This window comes from Diplotaxodon limnothrissa, linkage group LG15, assembly GCF_057381915.1.
Source record: "Diplotaxodon limnothrissa isolate DT_005_m linkage group LG15, D_limnothrissa_male_GT1.1, whole genome shotgun sequence".
Taxonomy (NCBI): Eukaryota; Metazoa; Chordata; class Actinopteri; order Cichliformes; family Cichlidae; genus Diplotaxodon; species Diplotaxodon limnothrissa.
Window position 1 is genome coordinate 23,136,125 of NC_140610.1, and position 17,181 is coordinate 23,153,305.

Sequence of the window (17,181 nt, forward strand, 5' to 3'; positions counted from 1 at the left end):
TGCCGTGCTCGATGCTCTGCCCCAACTTCTCCCCTTTTTGCAGTTTTTCGTCACTTTTTGCTATATCTGCCATAATCTTGCATGGGCATCATGCAAAACACAGAAATTCGCTACAGTAGAGACACTTTGGTTTCTATTGGTCTACAATACACGAACATTTCACCATGTTTAACTCCGGACCCAACCTGGCCAAAGGAGATCCTGAGAGAGAACAAAGGACGCGACCCCAAGTGATGGCCTCGAGGGAAACGAGCCGGCATCAGGAACAGGCTACGGGCTCGCGCACACCGCGCACCCATGCCCGGTATCCTGCTAGCCAATGTTCAATCCATCGAGAACAAGCTTGATGACCTCAGAGCCAGAATCAAGTTCCAGAGAGACATTCGGGACTGCAACCTCCTCTGCTTCACCGAGACTTGGCTGAACCCAGTGATACCAGACCACGCCGTGCAGCCGACGGGGTTCTTTTCGGTTTACCGCATGGACAGGACAATGGAGTCGGGGAAGAAAAGAGGTGGTGGAGTGTGTTTGATGGTGAACAACAGATGGTGCGACAGCACAAACATCTCCCCACTCACACGCTCTTGCTCGCCCAATCTGGAACTTTTGATCATTAAATGTCGCCCTTTCTATCTCCCTCGGGAATTCACCGCGGTCATTGCCTGCACTGTTTACATTCCGCCTCATGCGGACTCGGACACTGCCTTATGTGAGCTACATGGGGCTCTCACACATCAACAAACACTTCACCAAGATGCCGCACTCATTGTTATGGGAGATTTTAACAGAGTGAATCTCAACGGACATTTCACAACCTTCACCAGCACATCAACTGCCCCACCCGGGGCACTAGGACATTAGACCACTGCTACACCCCGTTCAAGAACTGTTACAAGGCTCAGCCCCTGCTGGCATTTGGTAAATAGGACCATGCCGCCATCTTCCTCATGCCTGCTTACAAACAAAGGCTAAAGCAGCAACCACCAATCAGGAGGGAGGTCGCTCACTGGACGGACCAATCAGTGGCCGCGCTGCAGGACGCACTGGATGACGCAGACTGGGACATGTTTCGGCGCAGCTCTGATGACATCAACATGTTTACGGAAGCGGTTGTGGGATTTATCGGGAAACTAGCGGACAGCAGAAAGAACTATCATCCGAACATTTCCCAACTAGAAGCCGTGGGTGGATAAAAACATCCGCGACGCTCTGAGATCATGCACCGCTGCCTACAATGAAGGGCTCGTCTCCGGTAATATGGACCTATACAAGGCTGCGTCCTACAACGTGCGCAGTGCGGTCAGAAAGGCAAAGCGGAGCTACGGGGAAAAACTAGAGTCACAGCTACGACAGTGCAACTCTAGGAGCCTGTGGAAAGGACTGCGGACTATAACGGACTATAAACGACCAGCTTCTTCAATGATGAATGCCGATGCTTCACTGGCTGATGAGCTGAACACGTTTTATGCTCGCTTCGATGCCGCAGCAATTAAAACAAACGGCTGCGCGCGCTCGGAGTGCACCAGTGAAGAAAATGCATTCATCATCACAGAGCATGCCGTGAGGAACACCTTCAGGAGGGTGAACACCAGGAAGGCAGCAGGACCAGATGCAATCCCTGGCCGGGTCCTTAGAGCCTGCGCTGATCAACTAGCACCGGTGTTCACAGAGATCTTCAACCTCTCCCTGGCCCAAGCAGTCGTTCCCACGTGCTTCAAACAGTCCATTATTGTTCCTGTTCCAAAGAAACAACAGCCCGCTTGCCACAATGACTACCGTCCAGTAGCACTGACTTCAATTGTGATGAAGTGTTTTGAAAGACTGATGAGAGATCACATCACTTCTTCACTTCCTGCCACCATCGACTCACTTCAGTTTGCTTACCGGACTAATCGTTCCACAGACGATGCCATATCTCACCTGCTCCACACATCCCTGAGTCACCTGGACACTGGCAGAGGGAATTATGTTAGGATGCTGTTCGTGGACTACAATTCAGCATTCAACACGGATAATTCCCTCTAAGCTTTTCACCAAGTTGACGGATCTAGGACTCAGCTCATCACTGTGTCAGTGGATCCTCAACTTCCTCACAGACAGACCCCAATCAGTGCGGGTGGGAAAACAAGTCTCCCCCTCCATCTCACTCAGCACTGGAGTGCCTCAGGGCTGTGTTTTAAGCCCCCTGCTGTACTCACTGTACACTTATGACTGTGTAGTCACATCAGACACCACCTCCATTGTCACTTTTGCTGACGACACTGCTGTTGTGGGCCTGATCTCCGACAACATCGAGACGGCCTACCTGGAGGAGATTAGGAACCTGGAGACCTGGTGCCAGGAGAATAACCTGCTCCTAAACATCAGCAAGATTAAGGAGCTGATCGTGGACTTCACTACAAAGCAGGCGAGGAATTACAAACCCCTCATCATCAGTGGCACGCCAGTGGAGAGAGTGGACAGTTTCCGATACCTGGGTGTCCACATCACAGACGAGATCTGCAAAGAGTGGTGCGCTCAGCCAAACGCATCATTCAATCAGAGCTCCCTGACCTGCTGTCCATCTACACCAAGCGACCAAAGCTAAGAAGATTATGATGGACCTCTCCCATCCCAACAATGGACTCTTCTCACTGTTGAGGTCTGGGAAGCGCCTCCGCTCCCTTAAGGCCAAAACAGAGAGAATGAGGAGGAGCTTCTTCCCCCAGGCTATTCGGGCCCTGAACCAGGTGTAGGACTGAACTCTCCCATACACGTCACTATAAGACTGGACTCTCACACACATCACATCACCACACGCACCACCACACATTTCCTATAATCCTATAATTCCTATAATTTATAATCTTTATAATCTTTATAATCTCTTCTGCTATTTGCACATTCTTTACTGTAAATTCCCAAGTTAATTTGTAAATTTTGTAGTAACCTCTAAATTGTAAATATTGTAAAACCTTTTTTTCTGTCATTTAATGGTCGGACATTGTACAGCTACAAGCATTTCACCCCCACGTCATACTGTGTATGGTTGTGTGTGTGTGACAAATAAAATGTTAATTTTGAATTTATTAAATATCTCTTCTTGCTTAACAGTTGTTTTCATTTTGTTGTTTCACAGATATTTCAGAGGAAGCTTTTATCACTTTTATTCAAAGTGCCTCACTCTACTCTGAGAGCATGAACGCTCTCAGCCTGTATACATGGCTCCTGTGGGAATTGAACCCCTCACCCTGGCAGTCATACAGTAGCACCCATTTAAGATCAGTGCTATCACTGCCAGAGAGTGGGGTTAAATTCCCACGGGGCCCCACACCTGCCACTCTTTAAAAATGCATGCTCTTAAGGCACTTTGGATGAAAGCACCCTCCAAATGGCGGCTGTAGGTAATGAAAATTTTTCAAAAAATTCTCAGCTAAAACTGATATATAGAGTGTTGGAAATGAGCGGCGCAGATATAGAGCTGCTATTCTGTGGCAGCCGACTGCGGTATTGTCAGCGGTGATAATATTTTCTGTGAGCTGAAGATAGCTTCTCCCTCAGCACGCCTGAGGGGAGGTTAAGCCTCATAGCTAGTGGCCTGTGAACCAGAGAATGGGAACTCCTGTGTGTGTGTGGGTCTGTGTGTGTCTGTGTGTGTTTGCGTAGATGGAAGCTAGTGAGAGGAATTGGAGGTTGTGAAAGGGAGAAGAAAAGTTGTAGCGAGAGAAGGAAAAGAGATTTGTGTCCTTTCACTCATATCTGTTTCATAGATAGATGCATAGATGGATACAGGGTGATTTAATGGGAACTAATGCGATAAATGCACTATTTTCTTTCTACTTGATCACCTCATCTCACCGTCTTTATTTTCCCCTCCATCTTGATTCCACCCGTCTCTCCCTCTTTCATTTATTTTCCTGCTCCACACCTTTCCTTCTCCTCCCCCTCCTCTCCATCTCATCCATCAATCCATTCATCCATCTCTCCTGATCGGCCCTCAGCCCACAGAGAGAGAGCAAGAGAGAGTTAGCATCAGGATTATTTGTCTCCCTTACTATGCTGTCATATCTCTCCCTGACCCCCTCTCTCTCTTTCCCCCCTCCCTCATTATCTTTTATCTCGCCCCACCTCTCCTACCCTCTACCTCCAAGCATCCATAACTCCTCCTGATGGGGTCCAGTGCCCCAGAGACACAGGTTCTCTCCACACCTCCTCCTCCCTCTACATTACCAACCTTTCCTCCATCCATTCCTCACTAGTCTCTTGCTAATTTTCACCTCTGCCATTCTTCTCCATACACAGTACCTCCCTGTTTTTAGTCTCAATCAAGTGACAACCCTCCTACTCATTTCCTCCTCCTTCCCCCCATTTTTCTTTCCTCTATCTATCCTTTTCTACCTGTCAATTCAGTTTGATTTCCTTTTTTCCCTCCTTTATGCTTGCTCACCCCTCCTTTAGCTCTTTTCTTCCCTCGTCTTCCTTTAATTTTCACATTTAAACTTTCTCACCCTTTTCCCCACTTACTCCCCCTTCCCATTCCTGCTCTCTCTTCATCCTCGTATCTTTCCGCCCCTGCCTGTATCTCTTTCTCATTTTCATCCTTTGGAACAGGATAAATATGAAGAAGGAACAGATCTCTTTCCTTTCTCATTCCATTTCACCTTTTTTCTGTCTCATTTGGTTTCTTTCTTCTCACCTTTCCTTTCCCCCCCTTTTCATTTACACTCTTCAGTCTCTCCCTATTGCTTTTTTAATATTTTCTTTTATCTTTCCTTTCTTCCTCTGCCCCGTTCCCTCAACCGTGATCCTCAGCCATCGATTTTCTACTTGTTCATCTTTCATGTACTTTCTTGTACCTTTTTACCTTCACTCCCTGTCTTCCCCTTACCATACTTCTGTTCTTCTCTTCTTCCTCCCTGATTTTTCTCTTTTCATTTCTTTCACTTTTCTATCCTCTTTTTTTATCTACTCCATCCTCTCATTTCTTCATTCCCTGTCCCACATTCATCCTCCTCTCCTTTTCTCCCTTTTTTACATTTCTCCAGAGGACATGATGAATGCAGAGGTTATTGAACGGTAGAAATAATGAAATAAAATGGAACAGAAACCCACCCAGAACAAAACACATTTTCTCATTTTCTTCTAGTAAAAGTTATGAATTTTTTATGTTTCAATCTTCCTCTTTAATGAAATAGTTTTTTTTAGAGGCGACACGTCATACATTTTCATAACAGGAATTTGGGCTGACATTTTCAATATGTTGTTTCGTATGGCGTGTGCTGCGTACATAATGAATTCATGAGCACCTGAGTGTGTGTTTGCATCACTGCAGGTTGGCATTTACTTGTCAGCTTTTTCCATGCATTTATGCATTTGTTTTGAATACTTATTTATGATTGTGCAAACTGACTAATATTTTAAATCACTTTTTTTTTTGTCTTCTCTCCAGTGTTTTAAACAGGACCCCGGTTCATCTCATCTATGAGATCATTCTGGTGGACGACTTCAGTGACGACGGTGAGCTGCAGCTGGACACACACATTCATATACACACTGCAAATATACACATGCCTGGTTTCTTCCAGGTCAGAGATAACAAAGATGAGACCTACAAAACAGGTCAGAGGGAGGAATGTGTCCACAGCAGCTGGGTCCACAGCTTCAGGATTAAAATGGAGTTTAAAAAAAAGAGAAGAAACTCCGTTCTGGGTCAGAACGGAGTTTCGTTCACAGCGTGCACACTATCTCATCCACAGATGTGCCCAGTCCATCTCCAGAGGTTCAAAAAGTCCTAGTGAACTATATCAAACAAGGTCAAGGTAACTTTATTTATACCCAAAGGCAAGGTAAATTTGCTTTACAGAAAAATGAAAAATTGGCATCCCTTTAAAAACACACATACCTAGTAAATATATAAAGCTCACTGTGGCACATATATAGTATATTTCGAATCAAAAACAGTTCTTATTTAATTCAGTGACAGCAACGGGGACAAAGCTATTTTTATAACGCTTTGTCCTACATCTCGGAAATAGAAACCTCCGTCCTGAGGGAAGAAGCTGAAATTCACCCCTTAGAGGATGGGAACCATTTTTAAGGATTGATAAAGCCATCCTCTGTACCTGCTTAGAGTACAGGGAGGCTAAACAAGACTGTGGCTCACCTATCAGACGACTGGACCATCTCACTATCTGATTTAGAGAGTTTTTCTCTGTGACAGAGGTCTGACCAAACCATGCCACCAAACAAAAGGATAAAACAGACTCAATAAAAGAACGATAAAACAAAGTTAAAAATTTTTGGTCAATGTGGAAGTGAACAAGTTTCCTAAGACAATAAAGGTGCTGGTGACCCTTTTTACAAACTGATTTGCAATTTTGATCAAAGTTCAGTTTTTCATTTATTATTGTCCCAAGATATTTATATGATTGTACTTGCTCTATTTTCTGACCTTTAATTAAAGTGACTCCGTGCCCATTTTGTTGTTTCCTAAAATCAACAACCATATCTTTTGTTTTAGATATGTTCAGCTGGAGATAAGACTCCTCACACCACTGAACAAAGTCATCAATGACTGGACCGTGGTTAATTTCACCTCATCTTTCAAGTAAAAGATGTGCCTCACCTCTGATACCACCCCATTTAAAAACATGCAACTTTTACTTTGAAGGCAAAGGTCTCTGATTCTGCTTTGCATCACACTCTTTACAGTTTCACTACTGCTTGGCAAGTGGTTGGAGAGTGTTTGCAGATAATTTGGCATCTTTGAAACAAACTACCAGCTTTTAGTGACAAGCAATAGCAACAGCAGGCAACTTCTAGCAATCCCTCATGACCCTTATTCACAATAGATCATAGAAATATCGATATCCTATTATATATATCAAATATCAAAGGTTTAAATTGTGCCATTTAAAAAAACCCAAATAAGCCCATTTTGAATTTGATGAATGCAACACATCTAAAAAAAGTTAGAACAAGGCCATGTTTACAGCATCCCCTCTTCTCGTAGGTCGTGGATGGAGTAATATAGTCAACAAATGAACAAATCCAATGAAAAGTCCAAAATCAACAATAATTTGATCCACATAAGTATTGTTTGTGTGTATTGGGCACCTAATATATTTTGCTCTGTTTATACCATTGAGTTAGCTCTTTCTCCCTTAAATTGGGACTAACTGGATGGTTGGAGCTTCAGTCTCCAGCTTTTCCATTAGCAAGGTTGAAATGCCAGATACAGTGGGGCAAAAAAGTATTTAGTCAGCCACCGATTGTGCAAGTTCCCCCACCTAAAATGATGACAGAGGTCAGTAATTTGCACCAGAGGTACACTTCAACTGTGAGAGACAGAATGTGAAAAAAAAAATCCATGAATCCACATGGTAGGATTTGTAAAGAATTTATTCGTAAATCAGGGTGGAAAATAAGTATTTGGTCAATAACAAAAATACAACTCAATACTTTGTAACATAACCTTTGTTGGCAATAACAGAGGTTTACTATAGGTCTATACCAGGTTTGCACACACAGTAGCTGGTATTTTGGCCCATTCCTCCATGCAGATCTTCTCGAGAGCAGTGATGTTTTGGGGCTGTCGCCGAGCAACACGGACTTTCAACTCCCGCCACAGATTTTCTATGGGGTTGAGGTCTGGAGACTGGCTAGGCCACTCCAGGACTTTCAAATGCTTCTTACGGAGCCACTCCTTTGTTGCCCGGGCGGTGTGTTTTGGATCATTGTCATGTTGGAAGACCCAGCCTCGTTTCATCTTCAAAGTTCTCACTGATGGAAGGAGGTTTTGGCTCAAAATCTCACGATACATGGCCCCATTCATTCTGTCCTTAACACGGATCAGTCGTCCTGTCCCCTTGGCAGAAAAACAGCCCCATAGCATGATGTTTCCACCCCCATGCTTCACAGTAGGTATGGTGTTCTTGGGATGCAACTCAGTATTCTTCTTCCTCCAAACACGACGAGTTGAGTTTATACCAAAAAGTTCTACTTTGGTTTCATCTGACCACATGACATTCTCCCAATCCTCTGCTGTATCATCCATGTGCTCTCTGGCAAACTTCAGACGGGCCTGGACATGCACTGGCTTCAGCAGCGGAACACGTCTGGCACTGCGGGATTTGATTCCCTGCCGTTGTAAGGCAAGGCAAGGCAAGGCAAGTTTATTTGTATAGCACAATTCAACAACAAGGTGATTCAAAGTGCTTTACAGAGACATTAGAAACAAGAACAAATAAAAAGCATGATTTAAAATTGATTAAAACAAGCAAATAAACTAACTAACTAATTAACAAACAAACAAACAAACAAACAAACAAACAACAGTATATAAAATCAAAACAGATAAAATCAGAACAGTAGATAAAATCAGTAGTTAAATGTAAGTTTTGAAATTTAAGCTTAAAGTGTGGATTTGGTGCTTTATTCAAATGCAGCTGAGAACAGGTGAGTCTTCAACCTGGATTTAAATAAACTGAGTGTTTCAGCTGATCTGAGGCTTTCTGGGAGTTTGTTCCAGATATAAGGAGCATAAAAGCTGAATGCAGCTTCTCCGTGTCTGGTTCTGACTCTGGGAACTGATAAAAGACCGGATCCAGATGACCTGAGGGATCTGGATGGTTCATACTGGGTCAGGAGGTCATTGATGTATTTTGGTCCTAAACCATTCAGAGCTTTATAGGCCAGCATCAGAACTTTAAAGTCTATCCTCTGACGGACAGGCAGCCAGTGTAAGGACCTCAGAGCTGGACTGATGTGGTCCACTTTTTTGGTCTTAGTGAGGACTCGAGCAGCAGAGTTCTGAATGAGCTGTAGTTGTCTGACTGATTTTTTAGGTAGACCTGTAAAGATGCTGTTACAGTAATCAAGCCTACTAAAGATGAATGCATGGACTAGTTTTTCCAGGTCCTGTTGAGACATCAGATCTTTTATCCTTGATATATTCTTGAGGTGATAGTAAGCTGACTTTGTTATTGTCTTAATGTGTTTTTCTAAGTTTAGGTCTGCATCCATCACTACACCCAAATTTCTCGCCTGGTTTGTGGTTTTTAGATGTATAGATTGAAGTTCTCTGGTGACCTGTAATCGTTTTTCTTTGGCGCCAAAGACTATTACCTCAGTTTTGTTTTTGTTTAGCTGGAGAAAATTGTGGCACAACCAGTCATTGATTTCCTCAATGCATTTACCAAGAGCCTGTACAGGGCCTCGGTCTCCTGGTGACATTGTGATATATATTTGTGTGTCATCTGCATAGCTGTGATAGTTTATTTTGTTGTTGTTTATAATCTGTGCCAGTGGGAGCATGTAGATGTTAAACAGAAGGGGTCCCAAGATGGAACCTTGGGGAACTCCACATGTGATACTTGTCTGCTCAGATGTGAAGTTACCTATTGATACAAAGTATTTCCTGTTTTCTACGTATGTTTTGAACCAGTTTAGTACAGTTCCTGAAAGACCTGTCCAGTTCTCCAGTCGTTTGAGTAATATGTTGTGGTCAACTGTATCAAATGCTGCACTGAGATCCAGTAAAACTAGGACTGACATTTTTCCACTGTCTGTATTCAGACATATGTCATTAAACACTTTGGTCAGAGCGGTTTCAGTGCTGTGGTTCTGTCTAAAACCTGACTGGAAGGCATCGTAGCAATTATTCTGTTTTAAGAAGTAACTGAGCTGTTGAGAAACTGCTTTTTCAATGATCTTACTTAAAAACGGGAGATTTGAGATCGGCCTGTAGTTGTTCATTTGTGTCTTGTCAAGATTGTCCTTTTTCAGTATAGGTTTGATTACAGCAGTTTTTAGTGATTCTGGAAACACACCTGATAATAAAGAAAAGTTGACGATCTGCAACAGGTCTGACTCTAAAGTCTTTGAGACCTTTTTGAAAAAACTTGTTGGCAGGACATCTAAACAGCAGGAGGAGGAGTTCAGTTGACCTAAGATGTCCTCCAGGTCTTTGCTGTTAATAGGTTGAAACTGTTTCATGGTGTTTAAACAGTTTTTTGGTGGACACAGTACATATCCTGGATCTGCTGTTGATGTACCAATTGCTTGTCTAATTTTTTGGATTTTTTCAGTGAAGAATTTGGCAAAGTCATTGCAGGCCATGGTCGAATGAAGTTCAGCTGCCACTGACACAGGGGGGTTTGTTAGCCTGTCAACTGTAGAAAATAAGACCCGAGCATTATGGCTGTTTTTAGTGATGATGTCAGAGAAGTAGGACCTCCTTGCATTCCTCAGTTGTAAATTATAATTGTGAAGTTTCTCTTTATAAATGTCATAATGAACCTGGAGGTTTGTTTTTCTCCATCTGCGCTCAGCTTTCCTACACTCTCTTTTTTCATTTTTCACCAGTGTGGAGTTTCTCCATGGAGACTTTTTCCTTCCAGAGATAACCTTCACCTTAATGGGAGCAATAGTGTCCATTACATTTAACATGTTAGCATTGAAGCTATTGACGAGCTCATTGACTGACCCTCTGGACAGGTCAGGTGTTAATGGGAAGACCTGGTTAAAAATTGCACTACTGTGTTCAGTTATACACCGTTTTGTGATCACTGTTGTTGATATATTTGTGTGGGCTGAGATTTTACTTTCAAAGAAAACACAGTAATGATCAGACAGGCCCACATCAGACACAGTAACCTTTGAAATGCTCAGGCCTTTGGAGATCAGTAGGTCAAGAGTGTGTCCTCTATTATGTGTGGCCTCTGTTACATGCTGAGTCAGCCCAAAGTTGCCCAGAGTGTTACTCAGGTCTTTAGTCCCTTTGTCCTGAGGGTTGTCCACATGAATGTTAAAATCCCCAGCAATAATTACACAGTCAAAATCAACACAGATCACAGACAGCAGTTCACTGAGGTCATTAAAAAAGTCTGTGCAGTATTTGGGAGGCCTGTAAACATTAAGAAACACAACTTTGGATGGGGCCTTCAGCTGTAAAGCCACATATTCAAAAGACTGAAAACTTCCAGGAGATAGCTGCTTACATTGAAATGATTCATTAAATAAGACAGCAACCCCTCCTCCTCTCCTGCTCGCCCTGACCTCACTGATAAAACTGTAGTTAGGAGGGGTCGTCTCGATGAGAACAGCTCCACTGTTACTTTGGTCCAACCAAGTTTCAGTTAAAAACATAAAATCAAGGCTGTGCTCAGTGATTAAATCATTAATTAAAAATGTTTTCCCAGCTAGAGATCTAATGTTTAATAAAGCCAACTTAAGTGTTTTAGAGGTATTACTTGTCCCCTCGTGTTTGGGAGCAGTCTGTGGCACACAAGGTATGTTTACTATGTTTAAAGATCTTTTAGAGTGCAGCTCTCTGTGTTTTGACCAGGCCACATGTCTCCTGTCACCTAAAAGTACAGAAATTTTAAAACCTTCTAGTAAACAGGGTCCCAGCTTCTCCTGGGAAAAGTCATCACTGCCATAATCCTCACAGCCCGGACCCTTCACACATCACGCATCAGACTGCGGAGACAGGGCATGAAGAGGAACTAAGGGGGGCGAGGCTGGGCAATGTGACTTCGATTGCTCTGTTGAGGGTGGGGCTCGATGGCGAACCTTTGGCCGCTCTGGTGGGGGGTTTATGGGGGACAAAAAGGGATTGGGACGGGGGGTAGATCTGAGCCCAGCATTGACCCGCTCCATCATCTCCTCAGTGAATTTCAGGTGTGGGGAGGAGGGAGAAAGGGAGGGGGAGGAGGGTGATGGCCTGTCAGGGGTTTGGGGGACTGGGGAAGGTCGTGGTCCCTTGTCCTGGTCGTTGGTGTTGTTGAGAGAGTTGGAGGCAAATAGGGACCCCTCTTCTTGCCTTAGATGTCTCTCCTTTCTGAGGCTCTTCCTCAGATGCCATGGATGTCTCTCCTTTCTGAGGCTCTTCCCGGGTGGGGGCAAATGGAGCTCCTCCTCAAGGTTTCTGCTGGGCTTTGTCTGTTCTTGGAGTACTGTTTGTTCCTCTTTATGAGATAACTCCTCGTTTATCTCAGCCTTGGCACCAAGCACAGATGGATGACGTATGGAATAAAACAAGTTGGAGGTGAACAGTTTCACCCCTGACTTGTTAAAACTAAATCCATTTGCTTTGAACAGATGCCTGCGTTCCCAAAAAATATTAAAGTTGTCGATAAAATGCACTGAGTGGTCAGCACATGCTGATATAAGCCATTTATTCAGTGTAAACAACCTGCTGAATCTCTCGTCTCCTCCTCTGACCGGCGGTACAGGTCCACTGATGAATACAGCTGCATTCAGAGAGTTTACAGTATTTAATAATCCAGTAAAGTCCCGTTTCAGAACCTCCGACTGTTGTTTGGACACATCGTTTGACCCTGTATGCAGAACAATGTTTGTCACAGTTGGATATTCATCTGCAATTTGAAGAATTCTCTCCTTCAGGTTGTTGACCATATCGTTAGGAAAGCAGAGGACTTTAGTGTTCTTACCGCACATCCTTTGTACATCCTTTACGGCAGAGTCACCCACAATCAGAGTTTCAGGCCTAGCCTTTAGCTTTCCCTGTGGCCTTTCACTTTTCAACAGATTTTCAGACCTTATTTCGCTGCTTTTAGATGGATGGTTGTCCGATATAGATCCAGGGTCCTTTGATAGTGGAGCAAATCTGTTCTGCAGTTTCACATTCAGTTGTTTTGGAGGTTTGTTGTTAACCTTCCTATTCACGGTTGTCCAGTCCTGTTTCCTCCTGTATACAGGGGTAGAAGAGCTTCTCTGTCTCGTAGGAAGTGAAGGCCAGTCGGTTTCAGAGATTTCAGCTCGCTGTGCCCTGCCTGTGATACGTCCTCCCCCTTCCAGGAGACATGATTTATGTCTTGGTTTTGCACCAAGACAGTCTAAGGGGGGATTATCACTTGAGGATTTATAATAATGCACAGAGTCTACTTTCTTGGTCATGTTATCTGTGCTCCTTAGCTGTGTACTAGCTTGCTCATCGCCATTGTTTTGAATCAAAGGCAAGGTTGTTTCATTTCCACACAGTCCATTTACCTCCACGTTTACTTCTAAGCGATGAATTTTTGTCTCCAGTACTGCAATCTTCTGCAGGAGGCTGTGGTAGTCATCTGTGGAGAGGGAAGGCATCTTGTTGCTAGTTAGCCTAGCGGTTAGCACCTTTCCAGGCTATTGAGGCTGCTCGGTGCCCAGACGCTGTAATCAGGCTTCAGCTGTGTCTAGGCCACAGACACACGGAGCGCTGAGGACAAGGTAACCATAAAATGTTGCTGTTTCTGTTAAGAACACTCTAGTCCTAATGATCTACAAGTGTCCAGAAGTTATCGCAGGTAAGCTCACACGGAAAAAAGGGAAAAAATCAGCATAAAAATCAATAAAAATCAATATAAGAAGCAAAGCATTCAAGAGTAAAGAGATGAAGCGTCCACACTCACAAAGGGGAGGAGCCAAAAAAAAAAAAAAAAACCTGACTGTTTGAGGCTGTGGACAGGTGTCTTTTATACAGATTGTAGTTGTAGTGTGTTACTGATGGTGACCTTTGTTACTTTGGTCCCAGCTCTCTGCAGGTCATTCACCAGGTCCCCCCGTGTGGTTCTGGGATCTTTGCTCACCGTTCTCATGATCATTTTGACCCCACGGGATGAGATCTTGCGTGGAGCCCCAGATCGAGGGAGATTATCAGTGGTCTTGTATGTCTTCCATTTTCTGATGATTGCTCCCACAGTTGATTTTTTCACACCAAGCTGCTTGCCTATTGTAGATTCACTCTTCCCAGTCTGGTGCAGGTCTACAATACTTTTCCTGGTGTCCTTTGAAAGCTCTTTGGTCTTGGCCATGGCGGAGTTTGGAGTCTGACTGTTTGAGGCTGTGGACAGGTGTCTTTTATACAGATGATGAGTTCAAACAGGTGCCATTCATACAGGTAACGAGTGGGGGACAGAAAAGCTTCTTACAGAAGACGTTACAGGTCTGTGAGAGCCAGAGATTTTCCTTGTTTGAGGTGACCAAATACTTATTTTCCACCCTAATTTACGAATAAATTCTTTACAAATCCTACCATGTGAATTCATGGATTTTTTTTTCACATTCTGTCTCTCACAGTTGAAGTGTACCTCTGGTGCAAATTACTGACCTCTGTCATCATTTTAAGTGGGGGAACTTGCACAATCGGTGGCTGACTAAATACTTTTTTGCCCCACTGTATTGATATTGCCCCCCTGCACCCGTGTATCTATGTGTGATATTGAAAACTAATTTTTATTTTTAATTAATGCATATGAGTCCTGCTGCTGCCCCAAATACATGCTAGAGTACCAAATGGAAATTAATCAACAAAATATATAGTGTCATATGATGTTTTATGTATTTGATTACCAAGAAATGATAGTATTGAGGGTTTTTTAGTAACTGTAATTTGATAATCCTTAAAATAAAATGTAGTGAGTGTCTGAGTTTGGGACGATCGTGGCTCAAGAGTTGGGAGTTCGCCTTGTAATCGGAAGGTTGCCGGTTTGAGCCCCGGCTCGGACAGTCTCGGTCGTTGTGTCCTTGGGCAAGACACTTCACCTACCGCCTACTGGTGATGGCCAGAAGGGTCGATGGCTTAAGCTTAAAACTCTACTCTCAAAGCCCTGTTTGTTGATTTAATTTATGAAGTAATTTAAGGTGGCATTTTTAAAGTGTGGACAAAATGCATGATGTCCATTAATTGGCATCCTATAAATTAAAAACATGGTTAATCACACAGAAAGAAGTGAGTCTATGGAAAATTTGTTTATCAAAAACCATGATTTGAATCCTTTATATTGCCTATATACTCACAAAGTGATGTCGCAGAGATGTCCTTTAGAAGTTCCTCTTCAAAATAAGACCAGCCTCACTAAAATAAAAACAAACCATTTATAATGCAAGTGGTTTTTTAAACTTATTAAACACAGTGTACTCCTTTTAAAAGGAATTCCAACATTTTTCTAAATACTATTATTATTTTACATTTTAACATTGATTTCAACAGTTTTTGCCTGGTTACAAAAAAAGTTGATTAATTAAAATAAATAAACCAGTTAAAAAATGTCAAATAAAAAAAAAATCAATAAGCTAACACGTGAGAAATTGTGTTTGTTTATAAACAATCTGTATTCACGTGTCATGTTGATAACAACAATGTTGATATTTGTAAATAAAAAAAATCTTACATTACTTAACCATGTAAGCTCCCTGCACCTGTCATAGGCGTTCACATGACGTCCCAAAAAATGATCCAGTCTGAAATGTTGAACATCATAGGTTGGGTTGGGTCATGGTTGGACGTCCAAATTGTGGACCAAGTCGGATGTTGTATAGATGTCCAGAATTGGTCATGGACCAACGCACCCAGTGTAGAAATGTGTACGTCTATGTGATTTCCAATGTTTAATACAATATCTAAATGGTCTCTGGTCCTATAAATCAGTTTGATTTGCGTAATTAAAAGTGAGATGATCAGAGTATTTATGTAGGGACCTATTTTTGCTACTGTTCCCCTAAAGATTAAAAATTAAATTGCTCATTAAGCAAAAGGGTTATTCAAAGTAATATATCAATCACTGGATCATTATTGGTGTCAAATGAATATGCAGCCACAGTTTAATGTTTTAGCTGGTCATAGTGGAGTTAATTATAACTACTAGGGGTAGTAAAATGGTTTAATATTCCAGGATCATATGATTTGTTTTAAATAGAAGCATAGTGGAATAAAAACTACAGTATGTCCAAGAGCAGAATATAATGGAAGTCAAATATAAATAGCTTCAAAATGTTACTGCAGACCTAGTAAGATAGTATGTTAAGAGGTGCAGTCGTTTGTAGTTTTCAGTTTTCTGTCCACTCCTGCTAGGAAATAAATTCTGGCCAGCAGACTTTGATGTGATCAGAAAAAGTGTCTGCACTTTGGTTTTTGTGGTCAGGGAGTAAAGCAGTGATAAGGAAAGCACAAATATACAGGCAACTGAACACTACATGGTTTACATTGGAAACAGCAGCTTCAGGAGAAGCTAAAGCTGCCTGACAAGATTTGATTTGTTCCTGCAACTTTCTCCAGTTTCACCGACACACAGTTTATTCTTAAAGGCTGCTCAACTGCTTCAAGTGTAGTTATGCTCCTCACTATAATTTTAATTCACAATTAAAGAATTTTTTAAGAAAACGATAGAGGCACCAACAAAAAACTTGTGTTTAGGTGTTTTTTTCCCTCTTCAGGCTTAATGAGCACGTAGCAGAGAAAATAACCACAGTGAGTGCTTCAGCGTCCCTCTTAAATTTGAATAAGATCAAAATCAGCGCAGGGAGATTTTTCACTTAACGATATGTGGCAGCTGAGTGTTTTGAAGATCAACTTGTCAAATTGCAATTCCAGCCAGTTTTCCCAAAAGCATCTTAAAGATAGGATGATAGTAAAATTCTGTGAACTTTCTGAAATCCAAGAGCCATTTCCCCAAAGCATCGTAATTTCAGATGTTCTTAGGAATTCAATTATATTAACGACTTTCTAACCATTTACTGACAGCTAAGAGTCTCTTTAAAAAGCCCTGTGATATTTTTGGTTTTTCATTTTAATTTTTTTTTATTTAGGCTATATGCATCACAGGACGTGTTATGCATCTTTGTTGCAAGTTTAGTAACCCGTAGCTAAATCTCAATGCATGCCTTGAGCAGCAGGATGTAATATAATGCTAACATGCCTTGAGCAGCAGCTAGATTAATTGAAGGTTTCTTATAGTCTTCTTATATTTTCTTAATTCCATTATCATTAATCAAAGCAATCCAGAAGCTAAACCAATTTTCATGTTGTCTCTACATTATTACATTTCATAATGAACATGGGCAGATACAAAATATTTCACAGTATTTTTAAAACATTTAAGAAAGAAGTCTACAGAACATCTATATTCAAACGCTCAACATGCAATGTGTGCATTTGTTTGCAATGTTAGGAAACACTGTAAATAAAAGATGGCTTTAGCTATCACCCATTGTATGTTTTGAGAATGACAAGTCTCAAAAGACTGACTGAATGACAAGTGACAGACCAACCATGACACCGAGGACACTGTATGCCCACTTTAACATGCTTTTTGATAATTTGTGCTATAATTTACTTAAAACTGTGTTTTCTGATTCATCACACTGCACTGGGGGACTTTAGCCTGTTTGACTGGTCAATTACAAACCAAACAGCAAATAGAA

General features: G+C 42.1%; 1 protein-coding gene across 1 annotated transcript in view; it reads left to right on the forward strand.

The window, feature by feature from the left end:
• The window catches only part of LOC146617540 (polypeptide N-acetylgalactosaminyltransferase 14-like), a 243,147-nt gene that overhangs the window by 142,348 nt on the left and 83,618 nt on the right, over positions 1-17,181 (forward strand). The window contains exon 6 of the mRNA XM_085373147.1: positions 5,429-5,496. Coding sequence (XP_085229273.1) covers positions 5,429-5,496 — 68 coding nt within the window. The remainder of the gene's footprint in view (positions 1-5,428; positions 5,497-17,181) is intronic.